The sequence below is a fragment of the Crassostrea angulata genome, chromosome 2 (genome assembly GCF_025612915.1).
Source record: "Crassostrea angulata isolate pt1a10 chromosome 2, ASM2561291v2, whole genome shotgun sequence".
Taxonomy (NCBI): Eukaryota; Metazoa; Mollusca; class Bivalvia; order Ostreida; family Ostreidae; genus Magallana; species Magallana angulata.
This window is the reverse complement of record NC_069112.1, coordinates 53,980,202-54,005,703: the sequence shown is the minus strand read 5'-3', so window position 1 is coordinate 54,005,703 and position 25,502 is coordinate 53,980,202. Positions and strand designations below refer to the sequence as shown.

The 25,502-nt window shown below is 30.3% G+C and overlaps 1 protein-coding gene and 2 long non-coding RNA genes across 4 annotated transcripts; all 3 read right to left on the bottom strand.

The window, feature by feature from the left end:
• Positions 1-304: 304 nt before the first annotated feature.
• On the bottom strand, positions 305-1,398 carry LOC128170571 (uncharacterized). Its single transcript, XR_008241854.1, has 3 exons — positions 1,279-1,398; positions 927-1,044; positions 305-701 (listed from the first exon to the last, which is right to left on the bottom strand). It is a non-coding gene; the product is annotated as an uncharacterized LOC128170571 (long non-coding RNA).
• A 4,689-nt stretch (positions 1,399-6,087) lies between these two features.
• LOC128170569 (uncharacterized) lies at positions 6,088-7,353 on the bottom strand. The gene is made up of 3 exons (XR_008241853.1): positions 7,234-7,353; positions 6,882-6,999; positions 6,088-6,656 (listed from the first exon to the last, which is right to left on the bottom strand). It is a non-coding gene; the product is annotated as an uncharacterized LOC128170569 (long non-coding RNA).
• Positions 7,354-12,052: 4,699 nt separating this feature from the next.
• On the bottom strand, positions 12,053-25,151 carry LOC128170523 (platelet endothelial aggregation receptor 1-like). Of its 2 annotated transcripts, none has more exons than XM_052836306.1 (8): positions 25,076-25,151; positions 24,204-24,425; positions 15,979-16,242; positions 15,570-15,710; positions 14,808-14,966; positions 13,191-13,328; positions 12,839-12,956; positions 12,053-12,613 (listed from the first exon to the last, which is right to left on the bottom strand). In XM_052836306.1, exons 1-8 carry the CDS (start codon positions 25,134-25,136, stop codon positions 12,490-12,492), a joined length of 1,227 nt encoding a protein of 408 aa, XP_052692266.1. In that variant the 5' UTR covers positions 25,137-25,151; the 3' UTR covers positions 12,053-12,489. The 2 variants fall into 2 exon arrangements, with proteins under 2 accessions (XP_052692266.1, XP_052692267.1); XM_052836307.1 differs by lacking the exon at positions 25,076-25,151 and adding an exon at positions 24,668-25,047.
• Positions 25,152-25,502: the final 351 nt, after the last annotated feature.

Here is a 25,502-nt window from a genome sequence, read left to right as displayed (position 1 = left end):
CTCTGCATACAATAAAACTCATTCAACACGCAAGAAAGAATAAAATGACATATCGTTGTTGCAGCATGTAGTAAAATATGCATTAAAAACACAAAAGTATAATGCATGCAAAAATAATTGCAATAATGATATTTTAAACAATTCCATCTTTCCTAGGTGAAATGATGGGAACTTTAGTCCATAGAACAAGCGTACTAAAGTACATGAATATATTTCTCTGTATTTTACAAAGTACTTTTCTTTTTTTTAATGTTTTGAATAATTGTTAATAGAACATATCTAATAAATTACACAAAGTCAAAAATGAATAACTATGATATTTAATGATAAAAAAAAGAAGCTAAGCAGGATTTTCTTTTTGAAAGATCCCGCAATATATTTTGTGTTATGTTGTATAATATTTGTAGTTTTTTTTTGATGACGAGAATTAATCATTGATACTTAACATCTTATTCAAAATAAGTGAAAGATACATAGGTAAAATATGTCTTGTTTTCAGCGCAAAAAGTGATTCCTCTTCTTTTCCGTCCGATTTAAGCCAAGAAAATTCTCACATATCGGTTTGAGAATCAACTTTCTATAGTTCTTGATATTGATTTCCCTTGTGAGTTATAACTGATATGCATCTGTTTTGATCTATTGTGAATGCAACGTCATTGAGACCATGTTCTTTATTTTTCATTTTTTGCACCCTTTTTCTCCTAAAAGTTTAAGAAAAACTCATCAAGGTAAATAAAAGAGACGATTTACAGAAAAATTCCTAATCATTTTTTTTTAAAAAAACAGTTAAAAAAAAAGTTATTTAATTATGACATACAATATTGATTAATGTTTCTTTATGTTTTGTATAAGCGATCATAGGTAGCTTACACGTGCTTGTTTTGTAACTTAGCATTAAATGATTTTTAGTTGCATAAGCAACTTACCTCAGAAATATGATGTAAACGACTAAAACCATGCTGTTAATTACTACAGCAATTATCATTCCATCAATGACGTATAGGTACGTGGATAAGTCTTCAGGCAGACGATTCTCATCATGTACTGTACATCAAACAAGAATACATTAAACGTACAAATTTGTTAATGTATATACATGAATATGCATAAACTAACATTAGTCCAGACCAAAAAGCCAATTTTGAATGAAGAAGAGAAAATGCTTTTTTTTTATATTATCATTAGACTAGTTATTTTAATTTTGAAATGAAAAAGTATTATAAATCTATGAAAATTCACTTAGGCATAAAACATTTGGTATAAAATGTCTTTGTGTACATTCTAGGCACTGCATTCCTTCCCAGTCAGTTTTGCACCCGTCTACGCACGCACCGCTTATAAAATCACACTTTGGAGTGTTACAAAACGGGCTACATCTCTGGTAACAACCTATACCATGTTCCTAAGTTATTGTGATGTCATGTGAAATATCGAGCAATTTTATGCGCTTAAACGGTACTGGTACTTTACCAGTTATCGGCACATACCATTTATCGGCTAAACTGAGAGTTCGTGTTTATAGCACGAGACTATCCGAGATGTTTTAAATTCAGTTGTCTGATTCGAATAAAGAAAAGTAGGTTTGCTTGAAAACTTTCTTGAATATGATTTAACCATGAGCTTGACCGATCACTGTTTACCACTGGTTTACATATTCGCACTTTCAGCAGTGGGGAAAGTGACGTAATAAGTTGAAACTAAAATATGACATCTTTGTGATATTTTAGTATATACCTTCTTTGATTTGACATAATATCAATGCATATAACATATAGCAACAAAAGGAATTCATTAAACTCTGAGACATTCATAGCGCAGTTGAACGCCTGATTGCACAATATTGTGAATTGGAAATTCTACGAAATTGTGTATTACCATATGAAAACACACGTTTTGTTTACGTATCATAACCCTTAATACCTTTTGTCTGATCCAAAGAGGGACATTACTCAAATTACATTATGCAGAGTATGACATAAACATATACAGGGATTTTACCATATGATCATCGCAAAGTGGAACAGTAAATCGTAAAACATGGCAAATTCGGGCCGTGCTAAAAATCACAAAAACAAGATGTTTTGAGTTCTTAATAATGATAAACAATATAACAGATGGATAAACACGGAAATCACCTTATAAATTATGTCAATTTCTATCCAAATTTATCAAGAAACAAACGTTAAAGTTTTGCCGATAACTGATACAGTGCCAGTACATCTTTAAATAAGGCAAAATGCGTTTAAAAATTTGAAAAAAAATAAATTTAAAAAAAAGCAAAAAAAAACTTACATGCTCCGAGAAAGATATGTAATCACATCAATTAAGCTGTCCGTTTATATTGTACATTTAAACAAAATAATCTTTACTTTGTTAGAAAATACGTCAAGTTCAAATCTAAAAAGTTGTGCTGATAACCTGTGAATAGTCCGCTCACAATCAAACTTCTTCGCTAACTTGTCTAACAACCCTAGTATGTTCATGTTTGCTAATTGATTAGTTATTTTTCTTAGCAAGATCGTGACCACTAAATAATCCTCTGTGTGAACAATATCCTTTTGCTGGTGAAGGGTTGAGAACAGATCAGTTTCATTTTACTGATTCTTAGAAAACTAGATACCTTGATGCTAATAGCTGATTACAAGTACTCACCAAATGTGTTTATTTTCATTCAAAATTCCATTCAATTAATTACTTCGATAAGCGAGTTTCAAAATAAAGCTGCATGATTTGTGTAAAATTTTAATTAAATTATGAAATTTCTTAACGTCATAACATAATATAGCGTAGAAAGACTTTTTCCTAATTTTCATGACATTCAATATATCTTATTTCTACCTGTTTTGTTAATAGGGAGAAATACTACACGGCATTTGTTTTTTATTGTAGAATATTTTAAATATTGTAAATCTCAGTCTGGACTGTTTAACTATCAAAAACATGTTTCAAACTTCCTTTAGTTTCTTAAATAATTCTGACCGTTTTGTTACGATAACTTTCATTTTAACTAGAATTTTGTTATACGCTCTGTCGATTTAAAGCTTTACAAAGATTAAATATAGTACTTACTACCATGTACTTATGTGTACGTCTGTATGACTTCCACGCCGTAAAGTAAAATATGAACATCGTATCACGTGTAATCACTACGGCTTTTATATCTTTTAAGCTGATAGTACATGCATTCCTCTTTTTAAAGATCATTGTTGATATTGGAGGAAACTAAGATACATATGCGAAACATTTATAATTACAGATGCTGTATAAGTTTTATTACATAATATGTATTATTTTCGGTTTAATTATGAAGCTCCCTTGACAGGATGCAAACAAAATTCCCTGGAACGTTCAAAAGTCACAAAAATAACGTTAAAAAATCAAGATTCTATATGAGGTTTTGCTGAAGACAATATATATTTATTATAAATTATAAACATTAGAGCAATAACTGTTTTATCTTCTACATTTGTTTACTCTAACGCCCATTCATATTTCTTTAAATGCCGCATAGATTATACTTTATACCTTAACAATGTATATATTGTTGTTGTTATCTAGAACATTTATAACAATTATTTTTCGCTTACAACACCTATTAAAAAATACACTTGCTGATTAAATATATATATATATATATATATATATATATATATATATATATATATATATATATATATATATATATATATATATATATATATATATGAACTAGATATGAATATTACCAATTCAACAAGTAATGATCCAAAATCTGTCTTTAATGTCTTGAGTTTACTTTTGAACATATGCTTTTTTATATCTTACATAAAAATACACCAAAAATCTAAACCACATTTACATGCATTTTTTATAAAATAAAAACAAGTTTTTGTGAAATAAAACGAGGAAGTTATAGAAACATCAAATTGTAAAATACTTTATTCACTTAGAGATACGCAAAGCTTGTATTAAGTGTGTCTCTTATTTTTGTACTCACTTAAGTGGATCAATTAAGACATAAACGTTTATTCTACTTGTAATTTATGGTGCTTTTAATTGTTCCCACCAAAACATTCAGTGCTTTAAAGGAAAAAGGACATATTTGAAAACACCATTTGCTTATAAATAGTAAACTTTCTAGTTTATTAGCAGATTGTGTAATTGAAGATAACGTGTTAGAATGCACATGTGTATCAGCATTTTTTGAAAAATGTGTAGACAAGGTCGGTCTCTCTCTCTCTCTCTCTCTCTCTCTCTCTCTCTCAAAAGCAAGTACAGTTATATGTTTTATATTTTTCTTTTAAGCATACAAAAATGGTTATCAATGAACTACATAACGCTTTTGCAAAGTCTATATTAAGATAATACGTTGTTTACTCTACAAAAAGTGAGCAACACTCTTAAAAGTCAGTGTGGATTGTGCAAATAAGATAATGATTTGTTCAATGTAATAAGCAGGAGAAACTGCATTTGAAATTTTAAAATTCAATATAGACATGATTAAATCTATAAATCAAAAGGGTCGGAATAGAATTGTTGTAGCTTATGATTTTCTTTTCTTGGAACAACTAAACAGTAGTAAAAGATGGTACAGTTTTAAAAACTCGACAAATATGTTTCCACACTGTGGAATTCGAATTAATAATTTTTTGGGGCATTTGGAGTGATAATGCTTTGATGTAAAACAAATGCCGTATTATAAATACATTTGGTTACTCAAACTAAATCACTACTAAACAAAGTGTACCATCTTTCTCAATCAAGTCAATGTAAACGTCTGCTTAAATCAGCTACTAGATGTCTCATTATCTTTTTCTAACGGAAACTGACCCTTAACCAATGAAAAAATGAAAATGATAAACTCTATTTCATATAATTTTCTTGAAGCACGGACATGGTTATATTTTTATTGCAGAGTCATGTTTAAGATATTAACATTTGAAATATATGTTGAAACAACCGATAGAATGAAAAATATATTTTTGTTTAACTGCAAATGGAGCAAAGGCGTGTAAAGTAAATATTTGTTAAGCATGTTTTAACATGTCACGCAAAATGTGTATTGATTGACGAAGAATAAGTACATGTACGTAATGCGTAATAAGCGATTTGTCATTGACTGTGACGTCACTTTGGGTTTTTGATGTTTGTAACAATAAATTCTTTAAAATGTGAAATATGCACACGCTAAGTAGCTGGATCGGACGAATTAAATATTTTCGTTGGAAGAACAAGATGATGTTTGAATAAATTTGCTTTTTATTTGGATGATTTAGCTATTTGTTTGGACGAACGAACCAACTAGCTACCTGCTTGAATAAAATAGCTCTTTGTTTGAACTATTTAGTTACAGAAACATGGTGAATGTTTTGGGCGTAGAAAAATGTCTCTGAGCAACTTAAATGATCAGCAACCAAGTTTATATCTGTATTTTGAATTTTTATTCTGTTTTATAGATTTTTGAGATGGTTGACGGTTTGCTATTGTCAATTGTTTTTTCATTTGAATGCTTTCTAACCTTGGCAACATGAATGGTTTACAGAAAAAAATTAGATTCTGCAGTATAGTGATTATGATATGGTTGTGAATGATTACAAATAAAAGTCTAGGTTAATCACAGAAAAAAGTATGCTGAACAAATGTGCCAATCAATCGTTTTAAATGCTTACATAATGTATCAGTTATAATATTGATAAGTTATAAATGTTTTCGGTGTAGAGTGTATTGAAATTTGACAAATTAGAGAAAGAACAAACTTTCTATTACATTTTTTTCTGTTGACAAGGATACTAGAATAACTGTAGAGAATTTTATGGATTACAGCACTATTTATCGTATGCACAGGAAAAATAATCCTCAGAAATCCATTTGCTTTTTACAAAGCAATGAAATATAGACAATCAGTTTATTCGTTATATCACCAAAGCGCAGCATTGCTTTGTAAAAAGCAAGTTCATTTTTGAGGATAATTTTTCCTCTGCATACAATAAAACTCATTCAACACGCAAGAAAGAATAAAATGACATATCGTTGTTGCAGCATGTAGTAAAATATGCATTAAAAACACAAAAGTATAATGCATGCAAAAATAATTGCAATAATGATATTTTAAACAATTCCATCTTTCCTAGGTGAAATGATGGGAACTTTAGTCCATAGAACAAGCGTACTAAAGTACATGAATATATTTCTCTGTATTTTACAAAGTACTTTTCTTTTTTTTAATGTTTTGAATAATTGTTAATAGAACATATCTAATAAATTACACAAAGTCAAAAATGAATAACTATGATATTTAATGATAAAAAAAAGAAGCTAAGCAGGATTTTCTTTTTGAAAGATCCCGCAATATATTTTGTGTTATGTTGTATAATATTTGTAGTTTTTTTTTTGATGACGAGAATTAATCATTGATACTTAACATCTTATTCAAAATAAGTGAAAGATACATAGGTAAAATATGTCTTGTTTTCAGCGCAAAAAGTGATTCCTCTTCTTTTCCGTCCGATTTAAGCCAAGAAAATTCTCACATATCGGTTTGAGAATCAACTTTCTATAGTTCTTGATATTGATTTCCCTTGTGAGTTATAACTGATATGCATCTGTTTTGATCTATTGTGAATGCAACGTCATTGAGACCATGTTCTTTATTTTTCATTTTTTGCACCCTTTTTCTCCTAAAAGTTTAAGAAAAACTCATCAAGGTAAATAAAAGAGACGATTTACAGAAAAATTCCTAATCATTTTTTTTTAAAAAAACAGTTAAAAAAAAAGTTATTTAATTATGACATACAATATTGATTAATGTTTCTTTATGTTTTGTATAAGCGATCATAGGTAGCTTACACGTGCTTGTTTTGTAACTTAGCATTAAATGATTTTTAGTTGCATAAGCAACTTACCTCAGAAATATGATGTAAACGACTAAAACCATGCTGTTAATTACTACAGCAATTATCATTCCATCAATGACGTATAGGTACGTGGATAAGTCTTCAGGCAGACGATTCTCATCATGTACTGTACATCAAACAAGAATACATTAAACGTACAAATTTGTTAATGTATATACATGAATATGCATAAACTAACATTAGTCCAGACCAAAAAGCCAATTTTGAATGAAGAAGAGAAAATGCTTTTTTTTTATATTATCATTAGACTAGTTATTTTAATTTTGAAATGAAAAAGTATTATAAATCTATGAAAATTCACTTAGGCATAAAACATTTGGTATAAAATGTCTTTGTGTACATTCTAGGCACTGCATTCCTTCCCAGTCAGTTTTGCACCCGTCTACGCACGCACCGCTTATAAAATCACACTTTGGAGTGTTACAAAACGGGCTACATCTCTGGTAACAACCTATACCATGTTCCTAAGTTATTGTGATGTCATGTGAAATATCGAGCAATTTTATGCGCTTAAACGGTACTGGTACTTTACCAGTTATCGGCACATACCATTTATCGGCTAAACTGAGAGTTCGTGTTTATAGCACGAGACTATCCGAGATGTTTTAAATTCAGTTGTCTGATTCGAATAAAGAAAAGTAGGTTTGCTTGAAAACTTTCTTGAATATGATTTAACCATGAGCTTGACCGATCACTGTTTACCACTGGTTTACATATTCGCACTTTCAGCAGTGGGGAAAGTGACGTAATAAGTTGAAACTAAAATATGACATCTTTGTGATATTTTAGTATATACCTTCTTTGATTTGACATAATATCAATGCATATAACATATAGCAACAAAAGGAATTCATTAAACTCTGAGACATTCATAGCGCAGTTGAACGCCTGATTGCACAATATTGTGAATTGGAAATTCTACGAAATTGTGTATTACCATATGAAAACACACGTTTTGTTTACGTATCATAACCCTTAATACCTTTTGTCTGATCCAAAGAGGGACATTACTCAAATTACATTATGCAGAGTATGACATAAACATATACAGGGATTTTACCATATGATCATCGCAAAGTGGAACAGTAAATCGTAAAACATGGCAAATTCGGGCCGTGCTAAAAATCACAAAAACAAGATGTTTTGAGTTCTTAATAATGATAAACAATATAACAGATGGATAAACACGGAAATCACCTTATAAATTATGTCAATTTCTATCCAAATTTATCAAGAAACAAACGTTAAAGTTTTGCCGATAACTGATACAGTGCCAGTACATCTTTAAATAAGGCAAAATGCGTTTAAAAATTTGAAAAAAAATAAATTTAAAAAAAAGCAAAAAAAAACTTACATGCTCCGAGAAAGATATGTAATCACATCAATTAAGCTGTCCGTTTATATTGTACATTTAAACAAAATAATCTTTACTTTGTTAGAAAATACGTCAAGTTCAAATCTAAAAAGTTGTGCTGATAACCTGTGAATAGTCCGCTCACAATCAAACTTCTTCGCTAACTTGTCTAACAACCCTAGTATGTTCATGTTTGCTAATTGATTAGTTATTTTTCTTAGCAAGATCGTGACCACTAAATAATCCTCTGTGTGAACAATATCCTTTTGCTGGTGAAGGGTTGAGAACAGATCAGTTTCATTTTACTGATTCTTAGAAAACTAGATACCTTGATGCTAATAGCTGATTACAAGTACTCACCAAATGTGTTTATTTTCATTCAAAATTCCATTCAATTAATTACTTCGATAAGCGAGTTTCAAAATAAAGCTGCATGATTTGTGTAAAATTTTAATTAAATTATGAAATTTCTTAACGTCATAACATAATATAGCGTAGAAAGACTTTTTCCTAATTTTCATGACATTCAATATATCTTATTTCTACCTGTTTTGTTAATAGGGAGAAATACTACACGGCATTTGTTTTTTATTGTAGAATATTTTAAATATTGTAAATCTCAGTCTGGACTGTTTAACTATCAAAAACATGTTTCAAACTTCCTTTAGTTTCTTAAATAATTCTGACCGTTTTGTTACGATAACTTTCATTTTAACTAGAATTTTGTTATACGCTCTGTCGATTTAAAGCTTTACAAAGATTAAATATAGTACTTACTACCATGTACTTATGTGTACGTCTGTATGACTTCCACGCCGTAAAGTAAAATATGAACATCGTATCACGTGTAATCACTACGGCTTTTATATCTTTTAAGCTGATAGTACATGCATTCCTCTTTTTAAAGATCATTGTTGATATTGGAGGAAACTAAGATACATATGCGAAACATTTATAATTACAGATGCTGTATAAGTTTTATTACATAATATGTATTATTTTCGGTTTAATTATGAAGCTCCCTTGACAGGATGCAAACAAAATTCCCTGGAACGTTCAAAAGTCACAAAAATAACGTTAAAAAATCAAGATTCTATATGAGGTTTTGCTGAAGACAATATATATTTATTATAAATTATAAACATTAGAGCAATAACTGTTTTATCTTCTACATTTGTTTACTCTAACGCCCATTCATATTTCTTTAAATGCCGCATAGATTATACTTTATACCTTAACAATGTATATATTGTTGTTGTTATCTAGAACATTTATAACAATTATTTTTCGCTTACAACACCTATTAAAAAATACACTTGCTGATTAAATATATATATATATATATATATATATATATATATATATATATATATATATATATATATATATATATATATATATATATATATATATGAACTAGATATGAATATTACCAATTCAACAAGTAATGATCCAAAATCTGTCTTTAATGTCTTGAGTTTACTTTTGAACATATGCTTTTTTATATCTTACATAAAAATACACCAAAAATCTAAACCACATTTACATGCATTTTTTATAAAATAAAAACAAGTTTTTGTGAAATAAAACGAGGAAGTTATAGAAACATCAAATTGTAAAATACTTTATTCACTTAGAGATACGCAAAGCTTGTATTAAGTGTGTCTCTTATTTTTGTACTCACTTAAGTGGATCAATTAAGACATAAACGTTTATTCTACTTGTAATTTATGGTGCTTTTAATTGTTCCCACCAAAACATTCAGTGCTTTAAAGGAAAAAGGACATATTTGAAAACACCATTTGCTTATAAATAGTAAACTTTCTAGTTTATTAGCAGATTGTGTAATTGAAGATAACGTGTTAGAATGCACATGTGTATCAGCATTTTTTGAAAAATGTGTAGACAAGGTCGGTCTCTCTCTCTCTCTCTCTCTCTCTCTCTCTCTCTCTCAAAAGCAAGTACAGTTATATGTTTTATATTTTTCTTTTAAGCATACAAAAATGGTTATCAATGAACTACATAACGCTTTTGCAAAGTCTATATTAAGATAATACGTTGTTTACTCTACAAAAAGTGAGCAACACTCTTAAAAGTCAGTGTGGATTGTGCAAATAAGATAATGATTTGTTCAATGTAATAAGCAGGAGAAACTGCATTTGAAATTTTAAAATTCAATATAGACATGATTAAATCTATAAATCAAAAGGGTCGGAATAGAATTGTTGTAGCTTATGATTTTCTTTTCTTGGAACAACTAAACAGTAGTAAAAGATGGTACAGTTTTAAAAACTCGACAAATATGTTTCCACACTGTGGAATTCGAATTAATAATTTTTTGGGGCATTTGGAGTGATAATGCTTTGATGTAAAACAAATGCCGTATTATAAATACATTTGGTTACTCAAACTAAATCACTACTAAACAAAGTGTACCATCTTTCTCAATCAAGTCAATGTAAACGTCTGCTTAAATCAGCTACTAGATGTCTCATTATCTTTTTCTAACGGAAACTGACCCTTAACCAATGAAAAAATGAAAATGATAAACTCTATTTCATATAATTTTCTTGAAGCACGGACATGGTTATATTTTTATTGCAGAGTCATGTTTAAGATATTAACATTTGAAATATATGTTGAAACAACCGATAGAATGAAAAATATATTTTTGTTTAACTGCAAATGGAGCAAAGGCGTGTAAAGTAAATATTTGTTAAGCATGTTTTAACATGTCACGCAAAATGTGTATTGATTGACGAAGAATAAGTACATGTACGTAATGCGTAATAAGCGATTTGTCATTGACTGTGACGTCACTTTGGGTTTTTGATGTTTGTAACAATAAATTCTTTAAAATGTGAAATATGCACACGCTAAGTAGCTGGATCGGACGAATTAAATATTTTCGTTGGAAGAACAAGATGATGTTTGAATAAATTTGCTTTTTATTTGGATGATTTAGCTATTTGTTTGGACGAACGAACCAACTAGCTACCTGCTTGAATAAAATAGCTCTTTGTTTGAACTATTTAGTTACAGAAACATGGTGAATGTTTTGGGCGTAGAAAAATGTCTCTGAGCAACTTAAATGATCAGCAACCAAGTTTATATCTGTATTTTGAATTTTTATTCTGTTTTATAGATTTTTGAGATGGTTGACGGTTTGCTATTGTCAATTGTTTTTTCATTTGAATGCTTTCTAACCTTGGCAACATGAATGGTTTACAGAAAAAAATTAGATTCTGCAGTATAGTGATTATGATATGGTTGTGAATGATTACAAATAAAAGTCTAGGTTAATCACAGAAAAAAGTATGCTGAACAAATGTGCCAATCAATCGTTTTAAATGCTTACATAATGTATCAGTTATAATATTGATAAGTTATAAATGTTTTCGGTGTAGAGTGTATTGAAATTTGACAAATTAGAGAAAGAACAAACTTTCTATTACATTTTTTTCTGTTGACAAGGATACTAGAATAACTGTAGAGAATTTTATGGATTACAGCACTATTTATCGTATGCACAGGAAAAATAATCCTCAGAAATCCATTTGCTTTTTACAAAGCAATGAAATATAGACAATCAGTTTATTCGTTATATCACCAAAGCGCAGCATTGCTTTGTAAAAAGCAAGTTCATTTTTGAGGATAATTTTTCCTCTGCATACAATAAAACTCATTCAACACGCAAGAAAGAATAAAATGACATATCGTTGTTGCAGCATGTAGTAAAATATGCATTAAAAACACAAAAGTATAATGCATGCAAAAATAATTGCAATAATGATATTTTAAACAATTCCATCTTTCCTAGGTGAAATGATGGGAACTTTAGTCCATAGAACAAGCGTACTAAAGTACATGAATATATTTCTCTGTATTTTACAAAGTACTTTTCTTTTTTTTAATGTTTTGAATAATTGTTAATAGAACATATCTAATAAATTACACAAAGTCAAAAATGAATAACTATGATATTTAATGATAAAAAAAAGAAGCTAAGCAGGATTTTCTTTTTGAAAGATCCCGCAATATATTTTGTGTTATGTTGTATAATATTTGTAGTTTTTTTTTTGATGACGAGAATTAATCATTGATACTTAACATCTTATTCAAAATAAGTGAAAGATACATAGGTAAAATATGTCTTGTTTTCAGCGCAAAAAGTGATTCCTCTTCTTTTCCGTCCGATTTAAGCCAAGAAAATTCTCACATATCGGTTTGAGAATCAACTTTCTATAGTTCTTGATATTGATTTCCCTTGTGAGTTATAACTGATATGCATCTGTTTTGATCTATTGTGAATGCAACGTCATTGAGACCATGTTCTTTATTTTTCATTTTTTGCACCCTTTTTCTCCTAAAAGTTTAAGAAAAACTCATCAAGGTAAATAAAAGAGACGATTTACAGAAAAATTCCTAATCATTTTTTTTTAAAAAAACAGTTAAAAAAAAAGTTATTTAATTATGACATACAATATTGATTAATGTTTCTTTATGTTTTGTATAAGCGATCATAGGTAGCTTACACGTGCTTGTTTTGTAACTTAGCATTAAATGATTTTTAGTTGCATAAGCAACTTACCTCAGAAATATGATGTAAACGACTAAAACCATGCTGTTAATTACTACAGCAATTATCATTCCATCAATGACGTATAGGTACGTGGATAAGTCTTCAGGCAGACGATTCTCATCATGTACTGTACATCAAACAAGAATACATTAAACGTACAAATTTGTTAATGTATATACATGAATATGCATAAACTAACATTAGTCCAGACCAAAAAGCCAATTTTGAATGAAGAAGAGAAAATGCTTTTTTTTTATATTATCATTAGACTAGTTATTTTAATTTTGAAATGAAAAAGTATTATAAATCTATGAAAATTCACTTAGGCATAAAACATTTGGTATAAAATGTCTTTGTGTACATTCTAGGCACTGCATTCCTTCCCAGTCAGTTTTGCACCCGTCTACGCACGCACCGCTTATAAAATCACACTTTGGAGTGTTACAAAACGGGCTACATCTCTGGTAACAACCTATACCATATCTTCTTGGTTCACATGCTGTTTAAAAGAGAAAATATTTAGTACACGATTGTTCATTAAGCATTCACTTCTTTAAAAAATAACCCACTGTTTTTAAAAATGATTTCAATGTGTTAACTAACTTATTGGTAAACAAATTATTTGAAAATTAATATTGATATTTATGATTAAATATGTGTGTTTCGTTTGTTTTATAATACCGATAATGGCAATGGTAATTACGTTTTTGCAATTTTCAATGGTAAGACTAAAGGAGTAAACCAATGTTGATAAAACTAGAATTTAGATCTAAAAAATAGTTTGTTTTGAAAAGCATTTTCGTTGAATCTGTGTTTTAAAATTAGTCGAGGCTAAGTTGTTTTACTTGACAAGCAGTCGGGTCCAGTAAATCCAGGATAACATTCCTCGCAGACTCCGGTTTCTATATGACAGTAAGTACAGTTGATTGGGCATTGAAGTGAACACTTGTCGCCATAGAACCCATTTGGACAGTCTGAAGACCAAAGCACAATAAAAAGATCGATCGCAATATTATGTTTATATCACTCCTTCTAGGCACATGATCCTAGTTCTATCTTTCTGGAGGTTCGTGTTGCTCTGCTTTAATTTTATTTCGTTTTATGGAATTTTGAGATCGTTGACGGTTTGTTATTGTCATTTTTTATGATATTGATATGCTTTCTAAAATCCATTTCCCTTTTTATGGATGTAATTTTTTTTTAAATGGGGGGGGGGGGGGGCTGGGTTCAATACTTTACCATGCTATTCTAAAATTTAATTGAAAATTAATTTTCTTTGTCATATTTGAAGGATGGTTGGTGAGAAAAACTAAAGAAGGGTACATATTTTAAACAACCCTAACAATAAGATAACGTAGATTATTGGACCTTTTTTCTGTGAAACTAACTTTATGATATCTTTTTTCCGAAGGGGCGGAGATAAATTGTTTTTCTTTCCGCATAAATTTACTACGTAATATCTACATGTACCACTTTGAAATTCAGACAAAGAAGGAGCCTCCATTTTTTTTTAATCCGCGAATGCTAGCATTGAATCCCATTTAAATGAAGCTTCTAAAGCGTCTTACATAATGCATGCATGTTACAAAAATTTGGAAAACATATATATGCCAATATGCTTCTGGATATATTGAAATCTATGTTAACTGTTGTAGTCAACACGCATTATTGATGTGCATTATCAAATTTATTTTGAAACATATTAAATATTTACATCTTTTAAAAGACATTCATAATATTCAAACTTTTCAAAAACGTTGCAATTTCAATTTGCAAAAAATCATTAAAGTAAAATCATGTTAGACTAGGTCTGCTATCATTTTATATATTTACCACATTTTGCATTCCTGGTTTTTATAAAAAAATAATTTTTCAAATACTTTATTATTATAGGGGTTTATCTAAGCTATCGACTAAACTGATTTATATACATTTGATACCATTTGCACTTTTCCGATTTTATAAGTTGATACATTACGTTGCAAACAGCGATCTCCATAGTATCCTGGATTGCATCCATATTTACAGAAACCGTCAACATGGTGGCATTTCCCATATTCAACCTCCTCTATTTCAATCAGGCTGCAGTTGCCACAGAATTCAGTACATCCAAGACCATACTTCCCGTCATCACACTCTACAAAAAGTATATATTTTAACACGTCCAGGTATGTAACTTTTTATAGAAATATTCATTCCGTATGAAATTAATTTATCTGTTTTGATTTTAAAACATACCTAGGTTTTTAAGTAGATATATATTGAGTGTTTATGTTTCAAAATACATTTTCTTTTCAACAACACCCCCTCCCTCCCCTCCAACCATAAAAGAAAAAATACAAACAAACAAACAAACCAACAAATACAAAAACTAAAACAATATTCAAAATAAACCAAAACAAAACAACTGAAGATAATACAGGTGCAAAACAATAAATGATAACTTGATATACTTTGGATTTTTCTTTAGATTGAACATGTACCATATACACATTTAGTTAATATTGAGATGTATAACCTATACACGCGACGAATGTTTTATATGTGCTTAGATTTGCAACTGTTCTATCTTTTTTCTCTGATACTATAACAACAATTGTCCTAAGCAACAAATTTATGGCATATTGCTGTTTTTTTAAATTATGTATCGATGTTTTACAATACACGAAACACGTGACTTTGCGTGTCGGATCCCTAACATGCAATTTAGATTTTCACTTAAAATTGGATTTTTTCTTACTTTTATCACATTCAGGGGTTTCCCATCCAGCCTGGCACCCTCCTTCACACAATCCCGTTATCCAGTCACATTTCCCAGGAACTTTACAGTTTTCACTACATCTATTCTCACAGTGTGGTCCAAACCACCCAAATTTACACTCTGTAAAAAATGGATTTTTTCACAAAATCAAATTTATACTTTTTGCAAAAAAAAAACTAGAATATCCCACTTCATATCAATTGAGTTTCTCAACACCAATATATTTTTATATTTAATCAACTTAAATATTGTAAGAAAACATTAATTGTTATTCATTGATATATGTATATATCAAGTTCTACTTAAATCAAACAAAGGTTGCGACATGCAAAACTTTTCCAATTTCATATTTTACAATTACTCCACTATATAATCAGCAATAGTTTACCATACACTTGAATTTCACAAAGATCGCTGAAAGCAAACGGATGATAGTCAGAAGGAAATGGAGGGTGTGTTCTGTTGTTGTAGTAGATGACGTATCTTCCACTTATTTGAGTGGTTATGTTTATTGGATTAGGAAGTGTGTCCATGGTGTAGTTGGTGTCCACGAAACATAACTCTCCGTCTTCTTTGTCGGTTGTATTCGATATATGAACCGAAAATCCTAAAAATCTATCAGCGAAACCATTAAATCTGTCTTGCGGAAGACCTGTAGCAAATAAAATTAGTAAGTTAATTTTAGAAAATAAAATGTCTTAAAAATATACGTTATGGTGAAGAATATGCAAAATATGTTTTTTTCAAATAAATATTTTAAACAGAAAGAAGAAAACAAACACAAAAAACTTTAATTGGTTTTTTAGCATACCATAAAAAGCCCAAATTTCATTTTTCTTCATACTCAAAGACTAAAATACAAGCTTTTCAACAAAATTACGAGACTAAAACAAATAAGAGCATTGTTTAAAATTAGAACCGAACTTTGAATTAAAAGGAATGAATAAATGTGTTTACATATTTTTTTTATCCCTTAATCATGGCGAACCATCAATAATTCTGGTATAATCTATAATTTACTTTAATTTTCAGTTTGTTGGTAGATAAGTGTACCGTGTAAAACACACTAACAACATATCAGCACTTATCATTTGAAGTTGACCCTTCTAATGTGCCGGTACATGTTTGTGTTGACATGACAAACATTGTAAGGGAACTATTCATATTTAATCGATTACAATATTTCACTTAATTATCATATCAATATATACATTACATCATTTGTGCGATACTTTATTCCAAGTAACTTTCCAGACATAGTATTCTTTAATCTTTTCAATATAATAAAACCGCCATGAAGGGGGCTGAAGTTATTGAAATATAATTTAAGGTTTCTTTAAGTCATATTTACACAGGGAAAAGTGGCTCGCATAATTTTCATGCGATTTCCTTTTCGCATGAAAATCATGCGCTAATCATGCGAAAATCAGATGAAAAGTTTCTCATGCAAATATCATGCGAATATGTTCGCATGATATTCGCATGAAAAATGTACAATTTTCATGTGAATAATTTTTCGTATGTTTTTCATGCGATGAGATATTTGTGTCATATTCATATAAAATTCATGCAAAATTCACATGAAAATTGCATGTTTTTCATATGAAAATTTAATTATGACAAATCAATCTATAACACTTTAAAAACATTCTTTTATTAATATGTTGACATACTAGTGTCTTTTTTGTTAACAAATCTGACGTTAAGACAACTAAACAATTTCTACATGGGTTGGAATTAATACATGTATAAATAAAAATTAGAATAGAGTTTACATTTTATCAAAATATAAATGAGTGAATTACATATAGGAAAATTTCCAGCTATATATTTAAACATTTTTTTACATTTAATTATTTCTATGCTAGACAATGAAAATTCACTGAAAATTGTTAACACTGTGATACAGGTTTTCCATGATTCCAAGTGATATTGCACAGATCACAGTATATTTCAAAAGAATCCAGGCCTTTGTGGTCTCAAGTCTCAGTGTGTACCAATGTTATTGGACTGATGCTGGTGTAATCACTCTGGTGTCTGTATCATGTGCCTTTATCTTCCTTCTTCTGTAGCATGTCTCTTTATCCTTCTCCATATTTAAATATCTTTGTCAACCTGGTGTATATGCAAGACAAAATATACTTCATAAACAAACATGCAAACAAAAGTACATGTATTGAGTACATGTACAACAGCGTAAAGCACAAGATTTATACACTCAGATAAAATTAACAAAAAAAAACCAATCATAATTTACATGTATCTCTGTATTGAAATAACTTACAGTATGTTTTATCGATCAAAAGCAAATGAGATCAAGAGGTATGTCCAACCTCTTTTATCAAATAATTGTTAATCCATGTTTGATTTTATATACATGTAATTACAAACGTTAGAAATATTCAAAACGCAAGGCATGTTTCACCGAATAAATACTTACATGGTATCATCATATGGACAGTTCGTTGTGCATGATTTCCAAAGTGATATACATCGCAGTACAGTTAAGGCGGTCAATAAAAATATGGGCAAATTTTTGTGATGAAAACACGTATACTTTAGTTAAACTGGCATGTCCTTTTTAAAATCAATAACAGTCACTCAAATGCAATATATTTCTAAAATATATATATAACATTACAATATTTTATGTTCATAGTGGTCACGTGATATGGCAGTCGCATGGTACAAGCATATGTATTTGTGGTTTTGAGGCATTTAAAAAATTCAATATTGCAAGGGCATAATCATATCAAAATTCACAACTGAATTATGAAATAACTTGATGTTATATCGTATATTTTGAAAAACGCTGCGAACTTTTTAAGATAAGAATATTTGTTAGTAGAAACCGTAATTTATAATGCATATGTTGAATAATTTTGAAGGTCACAGGGTTAATTTCATTAAAAAATAATTAATTTGTAAGATTTTACAAGGATCGTAGAAGTTTTTAAGTTACATAGCATATTTCAAATTCACATGTAAAAGTTTGTCGGGATCAGGTAAGTGTATGCCCTTGCAATTAAGTGATTTATTTAGGTACTCAGATTTTAGATAAACGATATTTTATACAAAACCGAGGTGGCTTCTTTATACGATGCATACTTTTAACAAAATGAAAATAAGACTATATAGGTAGCATTCTACTAATAATAATTTTAAACAAAATATTCATTTATACTTTTCCGTTAATGTATGACATTTATTTTTCTTCGCTATAAAACTGCACGATAGCCTTCAATGATTTAACTTAATGCGTCATTTTGAAGCATATGACGTCATATTTTGTAGTACAGCGAGAACGACATCTCGCTTATTTTTCAGTGTGTACGATATAACGGACATCAAAATTGTAAGTAATAGCATTTGTTGTTTTTAATTAAAAGATTAGTATACTATATTTTACTAATAGATAGATTAATAAGTACTTTCGAGGTTTGTAATATACTGTGATGTCATAATGCACATTTCCCGTACTTTTTGTCTGAACGGAGTTTATTGACAGCCTTAACTGTGCTGCGATGTATGTTATTGTTATAGCCATCATATATACAACATATACTGGAGCAGCATTCTCCTATTCTTCTGTCTGTGTAACATTGCTTCGGATCTTAAAACAACCCTGTAGGAAAAAAACATAAAATGTTATGAACATTTTTAAACTGCATATATACTCCAATAAATGGATTCACCGTGACAATATGCAAAACAAATTTTACATGTAGACTGGATCTAGGAGGGGTCAAGGGGATCCAGGCCCCCTTAAAAACTCTTTAAATTGAAATTATAAAATTCATAAAAATATGACTTACTCCCCCTCCCAACCTTGTTACTCAATCAATCACACCCCCCCCCCCCAATTTTTGGATCCGCGCTTGAAATCAGATTGCATGCTTGCAACCGCATGTTTAAAATAAATATCTGCAGATGTATTTCGTAATCATTACGGTTACACTGTGTTCATTCATTCTTGTATAAGAAATACACATTAGATAGAAATTTATCCGAAGCTCCTCGGAGAAAATTGACAGACCGAATTTCCCCGTACATTGTATAGTTACATGTGAAGACCTGCATCAAAGTTTAATAATAACAGTAGATTTTTTCAGTGTTTAAAAACGTTTCTGGCAACGTTAGTTAACATATAATATGTGGACATAGAATATGCATACACTTGAAACATCGTAGTTCTAGGGTACCTGCATGTTGACGATCCGCTCCTCTCCTATACAGGATCACGAACTTTTCAATCGCTGAGTAAAAAATCGTACGATAGATCGGACACATCTTGATGATGTTGATGTAAAGTTTCTGCTGGCTTGCATCACTGATCAGCCAGTGCCGATGTACATAACTTTACAGCTTGAGAAAATTCAGTCTGTCTGCATATGAATTGCAGACGTTTAGGCCCCAACATGTTTAGGCCCCAAGACGGTTAGGCCCCAAGTAAGATGTTTAGGCCCCAAGATGTTTAGGCCCCAAGATGTTTAGGCACCTGTTGTTTATAATAATAACTGATAGTTGAAATAACATGGCTTTTAAGCACTTTTGAGCCAATAAATGTAATTTACTTTAATTTGTAAATAGTAAACTAACAATCGTTACGCAAACATGGCGTTGTTTACTTTATATACAAATTCTTGTTAAACTAGGGGGCTAGTATCCCTATTACATTTACTTCCAACTTCTCAATCTTTCAAAGTAAATTTATGAACAATTACATTTCTGGCGAGAAAAGTGGTGGTGGGGGGGGCTAAACCCTCTATGATGCTATGCGCCTAATGGTTAGGTCTAACTTTGCAAAAAAAGTGGGGGGGGGGGCTAAGTCTCCCCCTAGCCCCCCCCCCCCCCCCCCCCCCCCCCGGTTCCGACGCCTATGTACCGTGATCAAATATATATCTTCTAAAATGTCAAGTCATTATAAAAAAACAGGATGTTGAAACCCCTTGAATATATTGAACAAGATATTAAATTACTGGAAATTAAAACGTGAAGAGGGCTTTCAAAAAACAGACACAATACTTTGAGATTTAAATGACCGGTGAAATACTTATATAAATCATGATACATATGTACTATTTTTATATATTTGTATAAACTATACTTTTATAACCAAAATTTGTTTTAAAAATATTATACATAACTCCTTCTGATGAATTATTTATATCAGCATGCCGCTTTTGAATAAATTGATCTTGTAATCTCTGTTTAACTGCCGTTGAAACCCATGTTTGGTTAACAATATTTAAAAACTGACTATGCTCATGGAGACCCGTCTCTTCATGGTTTACTTCCAAAGTGAGGTGTGAAACCCTCATTGTATTACTAGAGGATCTCTTCATTATCTTCTCCTAATTAGCACCTATCTAGAGAGGGAGCAAGATACGGTAGGGGTGTTGTTTAAACAATTTAATTCATGTCATACACAAACTTTAAGTAAATGAAAGTCTTTACCGTTTCTTTGATCTGCAATTAGAAAATTAAATATAGAAAATAATATGATGTGACAATACTATGATATTTAAAAAATAACAAATTATGCATAAGATGCAGATTATACTTCTTTATAATTTTAAAGTAAATGGACTTTTAAATAATGAAATGTAAATTATAATTTACTTAGACAAATGTATGTTGGTGCCTAAACCATTATTCATGTAAAAAATAAAATGAAAATTATAATTAACTTAGAAAAATGTAGGCTGGTGCCTTAACATCTTGGGGCCTAAACATGTTGGGGCCTAAGCGTCTTATCAATGAAGGGCCTAAACATCTTTGGGCCTAAAAGTCTTGCTACCCTGCATATGAGTTATCGCGGGAGATAACTCGACCGGGATTTCGGAAAGGAATAAAAATGTTTGCAAGGGCTTACAAAAAAGATGCACATCAACCTGTAGCGCTTTAAATTATTAAGGATAATTATTCTAATCATATCTAAATTACAAAATCTGATCTGATCTATTGCTTTTTGGTATATTGCTCTATGTAAATTCAAACACCATACTGACGGTTCTCAGTATCCAGAATATAATCAATATGTGACGTCAGCTGGAACGAGACTCGAGTACAAAGTGATTGACGGAGGTAAGAAACATCGGCCTAAATGAAATGTTTATGTATTATCGGAAGATCTCTGCTTCCCGTTTTGATAAAAAAAAACCATCATTCGAAATTTTTGCAAATTATTATAAAGAATTCGTTACAATTATTTATAACTGCATAATAAAGATGAAGTGTAGTGTTATGATGAACAGAGCAAACTTTGCTTATATCCTTAGCGTAATTTTAGCGTAATGTTAGGGCTTATGCAATAAAATATCTTATATCTTTTTCATTGAAGCATGACAAAAACATCCCCACATGGATATGGAGTTGGTACTATATTTGGATGTAGGTGTGAACATGATGACATGCCTGTTGGCTGTATAAAAGGTGAGGATAATTCAAAGTACTAAATATACTGAGATTCTATATTCGAGCCAATCCAAAGCCTGAAAATTGTTTATTACATATGCTTGTTTTCTTCCAAAAGTCAAAAGAAGAGAAGAAAAGATCCTTCCATATTTTTGCAGAGTGTCTTTCCGTCATTAATAGCAGGTTCGTAATTGAGTAAGCGCAACAACTTGCAAGTAGTTTTGTCAAGAATTTGTGTAGGAGATGTGAAAAATATTAAATAAGAAATCCATTAATGAATATCAAGATTACAATAGCTGTATTACTTATATTACTCAATTCTAGATATTTATAAGATCAAATAGGAATGAACTCATTCAATAATTTTACAACAGTAATATTTGCAGAGAACCTTAAGTTTGCACATGCAGATTTGCAAAGACTATTTGGAAAAGATTTTAACAGCGTGACAACCAACAACATTCTGGAAGAATTCATAGATACAGTGGTAAGTAATTCTTCTATTATTTAAGAATTGTATGATAATTTGGAACAATGCTTAACATTGAAGCTCATTTAAGAGATTCAGACAACCGGCTTGAGCTAAAAGTTCATGTGTTGATCACTATTGTCTGTCTTAATTCTGTCCCTTGACAGTCTGCATCCCTCTGTAAACTTTTGACATTTTCTCCTTCTCTAGAACAGTTGAGCCAATTTTAATCAAACTTGACACAAAACATTATAAGTGAAAGGGAATTCCAGTTTGTTAATTTAACAATGAAAATTCACACCATCTTTTAGTGAAATTAGAATGATAGAAAATGCGTTGTTATTTAAAAAAAAAAATCTTAAAAGCCTTTGGTCGGAATAGCTGAAACTTGTATGGAAGCATTTTGAGGTATTGTAGATTCAAATGTGTTCATATACATGTAATGGTTCCTAGGGTTGGGCCACAATAGAAATAATTATTGTTTTTGACATTTAGAAATATTTTCCTAAAAATTGAAACAACAAAAGCGGCTTGATGATTATGTGAGGAAAAATTTGAAAATCCTCTTAAACAAAATGTATAGTACTCCTCAAAGTTGTCCAAATGTTTTGTATTTGGCAGCATAAAGTAGATTTGATAAGTTATGGCTATTGATGCTCAGGTGAGCGATTTGGCTTATGTAATAAACTCACAAACTGAAAGCATAAAATAACAATAAGGACATGGATCAGAGTGATAAAAAGTGAGAATGGTAGTATTCAAATATATATGACAAACAGAAATTTATTGTATTTGATCAAATCTGCTTTAACGAGCGTTTTTTCATGTTACCAACTGCATGTCATATTTCAAAGAATTTTGTTTTTATCTTCCAATATTAATAATTCACATTCAAAATAGATACCAGTATGCCATTAAGCAACTGGAAAATTTCATGAACACTGCATTATGTATATTTTCTTGTAGATTGATGAAGCAACAAGCCTTTTCGAGAAGTGGAAGAAGACATTTGAATTTTGTTCTCATCTAAATAAAGAAGATTTTCCTAAGAAGATTACTGTCATTGTTTTTTGTTAACGTTAATTCTGTGTGAAGCAAATTAATTAGGACTTCAGTTTTCTTTTCAAAATATAACAGTTTATATTCTCAAATTTAGATAAAAAGAGATCAAGATTTCAGGATTATTTATTAAGCTGCATATGGTATTTTGTATGAAAATTGCATGATATTTGCATGATATTCGCATGAAACAACAATGAAACATAAGATATACATTTTCGCATGAATATTGTGCGAACTTTTAATCATATGATATTTGCATGAAAATTATCTCAAAATCGCATGAAGTTTTTGCATGAAATTCATCCGTGTTACTTTTCGTCTCTTTCTCAGGCGAAGAATTCGCATGAACTTCATGCGAATTTCATATGATATTCATGCGAGCCACTTTTGCCTGTGTAGAGCTTTTTATTACGTCATACAATGCAAAACAATATAAAAATGTGTTCTTTATCAAATTGAATTAAATTGAATTAATCAAAATCTCATAAATCTTGTATCTCATGTATCTTATAATTATTTATTTTTCATTTAATGATAGTTTTTGTATAAATACATGTATGTTAGACATTTCTAAACGAAACTTTAATTGATTTTAAACATTTTATTGGCGGTTTCTTCCTTTAGAGAAAACAATGCCAAAATAATCAGTTAAAAAAACAACTTACTTTCATAAGGAAAATACATTACAATGTGAGCTATCTTGTGAACTTTTCCCAAGTCAACATGCCATGTGGCAGTTGAATGCCCATATTCTGACATTGTACACTGTCCTCCATAGAGAGATAGTTCTGAATACAGTCCGTCCACGGCCCGCTCTGCTCCAAACTTCTCCATGTTGTTTGCGGGGTATTTCTGCCATGCTGATTTGTTAAATGCGACGTTTACTTCTAAAATGAAAAACAAAATAAGAAGCACGTAGAAGATTCACCAAATTAGAGTTTCACCTCCACCCCTGCAGGGATTTTAAAACTTACTCTCCCTACAGTGCACATCGACTCAATGAACAAAAGACCATATACGCATTCCAGAACACCTCCTTTGAATACAATGACGGTTAACAAAAACTGTAATTGTTAATTCAATACGCTGTTCTAACGGTATAAAGCCAAGTTACTTTAGTTAATTTTACCTAGATTTTGCTCCAAAATATTTGATGTTTTCTTGGCAAATTAAACAAGTTTGATATTTGCTTGCCAAGAAAACACTGTAACCGGAACGGCGCCATTACAAAACTGGCATAACAAGGCTTGAAAAAATATCAAAATCCTTTTAAAAAAACCCAGAAAAACATCGTATATTTCGGACTTCCTATTTCTTAGCTTGTTTAGATTTATAATACATATGCATGTTAGATTTATATGTGTTATACGTGTATTAAGCAGAGGATAAGCTAACTCATGATGAGTCACTTCCATATCCAACGACTTTCTACGCACATAAAAGAACAGATGAATGACCAATTCTTAGTTACTAGCAACAATAACAGTTGAATATTCCTAAACAATTAGAATTCCTATCAGAAGTAACATGTACTTGCCATTATTTTCTGCAAAACAGAGTAATCCAGGGCAAATTAAGAGAACCCAGACGCTATCCATTACAAAGAAAGGAATAAACAAGGAAGTAATGAAAAGATTCTACGTTGTGAAATAATGCACTGTTGAATTTAAATTCGAAGAGTAGTCTGTTTATAGAACTTTAATAAACAAGAATCATTCATCCAGGGAGCAAGGACGTACAAAAGGTCATCAATTGTTCCCCCAAAGTTATGCAATAAAATATATCACCAGTTTGTCTAGGTCCGTTATTTTCATAAGATAATGCATCGGTGCACACAACACAACAGCACGTTTGTTGCCCTATGGTTGTATACACACAGAACTTTCCTATAACTGAACCTTTATATTTAACAGTGTAGTAGCATGAAAACAATATTAATTATGCCGTTTAAATAAATATATGTG